Here is a 2,036-nt window from a genome sequence, read left to right as displayed (position 1 = left end):
CGGTGGTCATAGACTGGAGGAGGGTTACCAGGTGGTGTGGCCCACGGAGTCTGTGGTTCCTGCCAAGGGTAGGCGCCCATACGGCCCGCTTCACTCTCATCTTGCTTGGTGTGGCTGTTGGTGTGGTCGGAAGCTGAATGCTGGATACCGAGGGTAAGGGCCGGGTTTTGTGCCGTGGTAATGTGGCGTTGTCTCTGGGGAATACAGGTAGAGGGAATTTGGGCCTGATGTAGCTTGATGATGTGAAATCATGGGGAGGTGGGTGGTGTAGGAGTGTGTGTGTATCGGACGTGTGGGTGTGAGAGGCGGTCCGAGTGGGTGGTGGTGGTCTTGAGGGTCGGGGTGGGAGGGGAAGTGGGCGTATGGGGTGGGCGGGTTGTTTCGCGTGTTGTGGGCATGGTGGGGCGTGGTGTTGGTGGAGTGGATGTACGCATGGTGGGTGGGGGTGGGGTGGTGGTAGTGGGTTGTGGTGAGGGGGTGTGGTGGCGTGGGCGGAAGAGGTGGGAGTGGGCGTTGAGGGGGGGCAACGGAGGGAAGGGGTGAGGGTGAGTGAGGGGTGGCGGGGGAGGCGTCAGGTGAGGTGCTGGGGGTGGTGGTAGCCGAGGAGGCGGAGGTGGTAGGGGGGGTGGAGTGGAAAGGTGAGGAGGAAATGTAGAACTCATATGTGAATGCAGAGGGTGGTGCAGGGGCTGGCCCTCTACCCCCCATCCCCGACCATCTCTCCGACCAGCAGTCAGACACCCTACGCCACCTCCTCCTGGATTTTCAGGATTTGTTTGCGACAGGACCAGCAGATATAGGGCATACCATGTACCTGTCGCAAGAAATTCATACGACAGGCCCACTTATACGACAACCATCCCGACATAAGAACCCCCGACAGAGAGAAGAGGAGGACCGCCAGGTGCGCAAAATGATAGAGGCAGGTGTTATTTCCCCCTCCACCAGCCCATGGTCCTTCCTCGTCATTCTAGTAAAAAAGAAAGACAGCACGATGCGATTTTGCATCGAATACCGCCGAGTGAACAACGTCACCATTAAAGATGCCACCCCCCTCCCCCGCATTGACGATTCCCTAGACTCCCTCTACGGGGCGTCTTGGTTTTCTACCCTCGACCTCCAGTCTGGATGCTGGCAGGTTCCTGTCCATCTGGACCATTGAGGCAAGATGGCCTTTTCCACCAATAATGGCAAACATTACGAATTTAATGTTCTGCCATTCGGCCTCTGTAACGCCCCTGCCACTTTCTCCAGACTAATGGAATCTGTATTGAGTGGCCTTACTTGGGAAATATGTTTAGCTTATCTTGACGATGTTATTGTTTTTAGCCAGACCTGGGCCGACCCCTTGCAGCACCTACGTCGAGTTTTCACCAGAATTCGCCAGGCAGGCCTCAACCTACATCCTTCTAAATGTGTCCTAGCCGCTAGAACCATCTCGTTCCTGGGACATACTATTTCCCAAGCAGGAATTTCCCCAGATCCCAACAACCTCCATGCCATAGCGGACATACCGCCGCCGCAGGATGTCCACGGCATCGCGCCTTCCTGGGACCCAAGTCCTATTACCGTCACTTCGTGAAGGGATTCGCGCAGATTGCCAAGCCTCTTCACGATTTGACACGGAAAGGGGAACCTTTCCTCTGGACCGAGGACCGGCGAGCTGCTTTTCAACAGCTAAAAGACAAGCTTGTCTCTGCCCCCAACGTAGCCTTCCCTGACTATGCCCTCCCTTTTCGCCTCTACACCAATGTGTCCCTTACCGCGATAGGCACTGTCCTAGCCCAGGTACAGGCTGGCAGAGAACACATCATTGCTTGCACCAGTCACACTCTGAATCCGGCTGAAAAGAATTATGTCACCACCAAGCGAGAATCCCTTGGCATAATCTGGGTCCTCCAATATTTTAGGGCTTATCTTTCTGGGACCTAAGTCACGATAATCACTGACCACCAATCACTCCAGTGGTTATGCGAGTCGGGCTCCCATAATGCCCAACTTGTCAGGTGGCACGACACCCTAGAGGAGTTTCAGTA

General features: G+C 55.4%; 1 protein-coding gene across 1 annotated transcript in view; it reads left to right on the top strand.

Annotated features, from left to right (window-relative positions):
- Positions 1–1,582, top strand: part of LOC145415446 (uncharacterized) — a 6,046-nt gene extending 4,464 nt beyond the window's left edge. The window contains 1 exon segment of the mRNA XM_080284723.1: positions 1,482–1,582. Within this exon segment, the coding sequence (XP_080140849.1) occupies positions 1,482–1,582 (101 nt within the window).
- Positions 1,583–2,036: the final 454 nt, after the last annotated feature.

This window comes from Coenobita brevimanus, chromosome 102 (genome assembly GCF_032717465.1).
Source record: "Coenobita brevimanus isolate Jiangsu-jjx chromosome 102, ASM3271746v2, whole genome shotgun sequence".
NCBI classification, from domain to species: Eukaryota; Metazoa; Arthropoda; class Malacostraca; order Decapoda; family Coenobitidae; genus Coenobita; species Coenobita brevimanus.
Note: the sequence above shows the minus strand (reverse complement) of the source record. Positions and strands in the feature narration are given on the sequence as shown.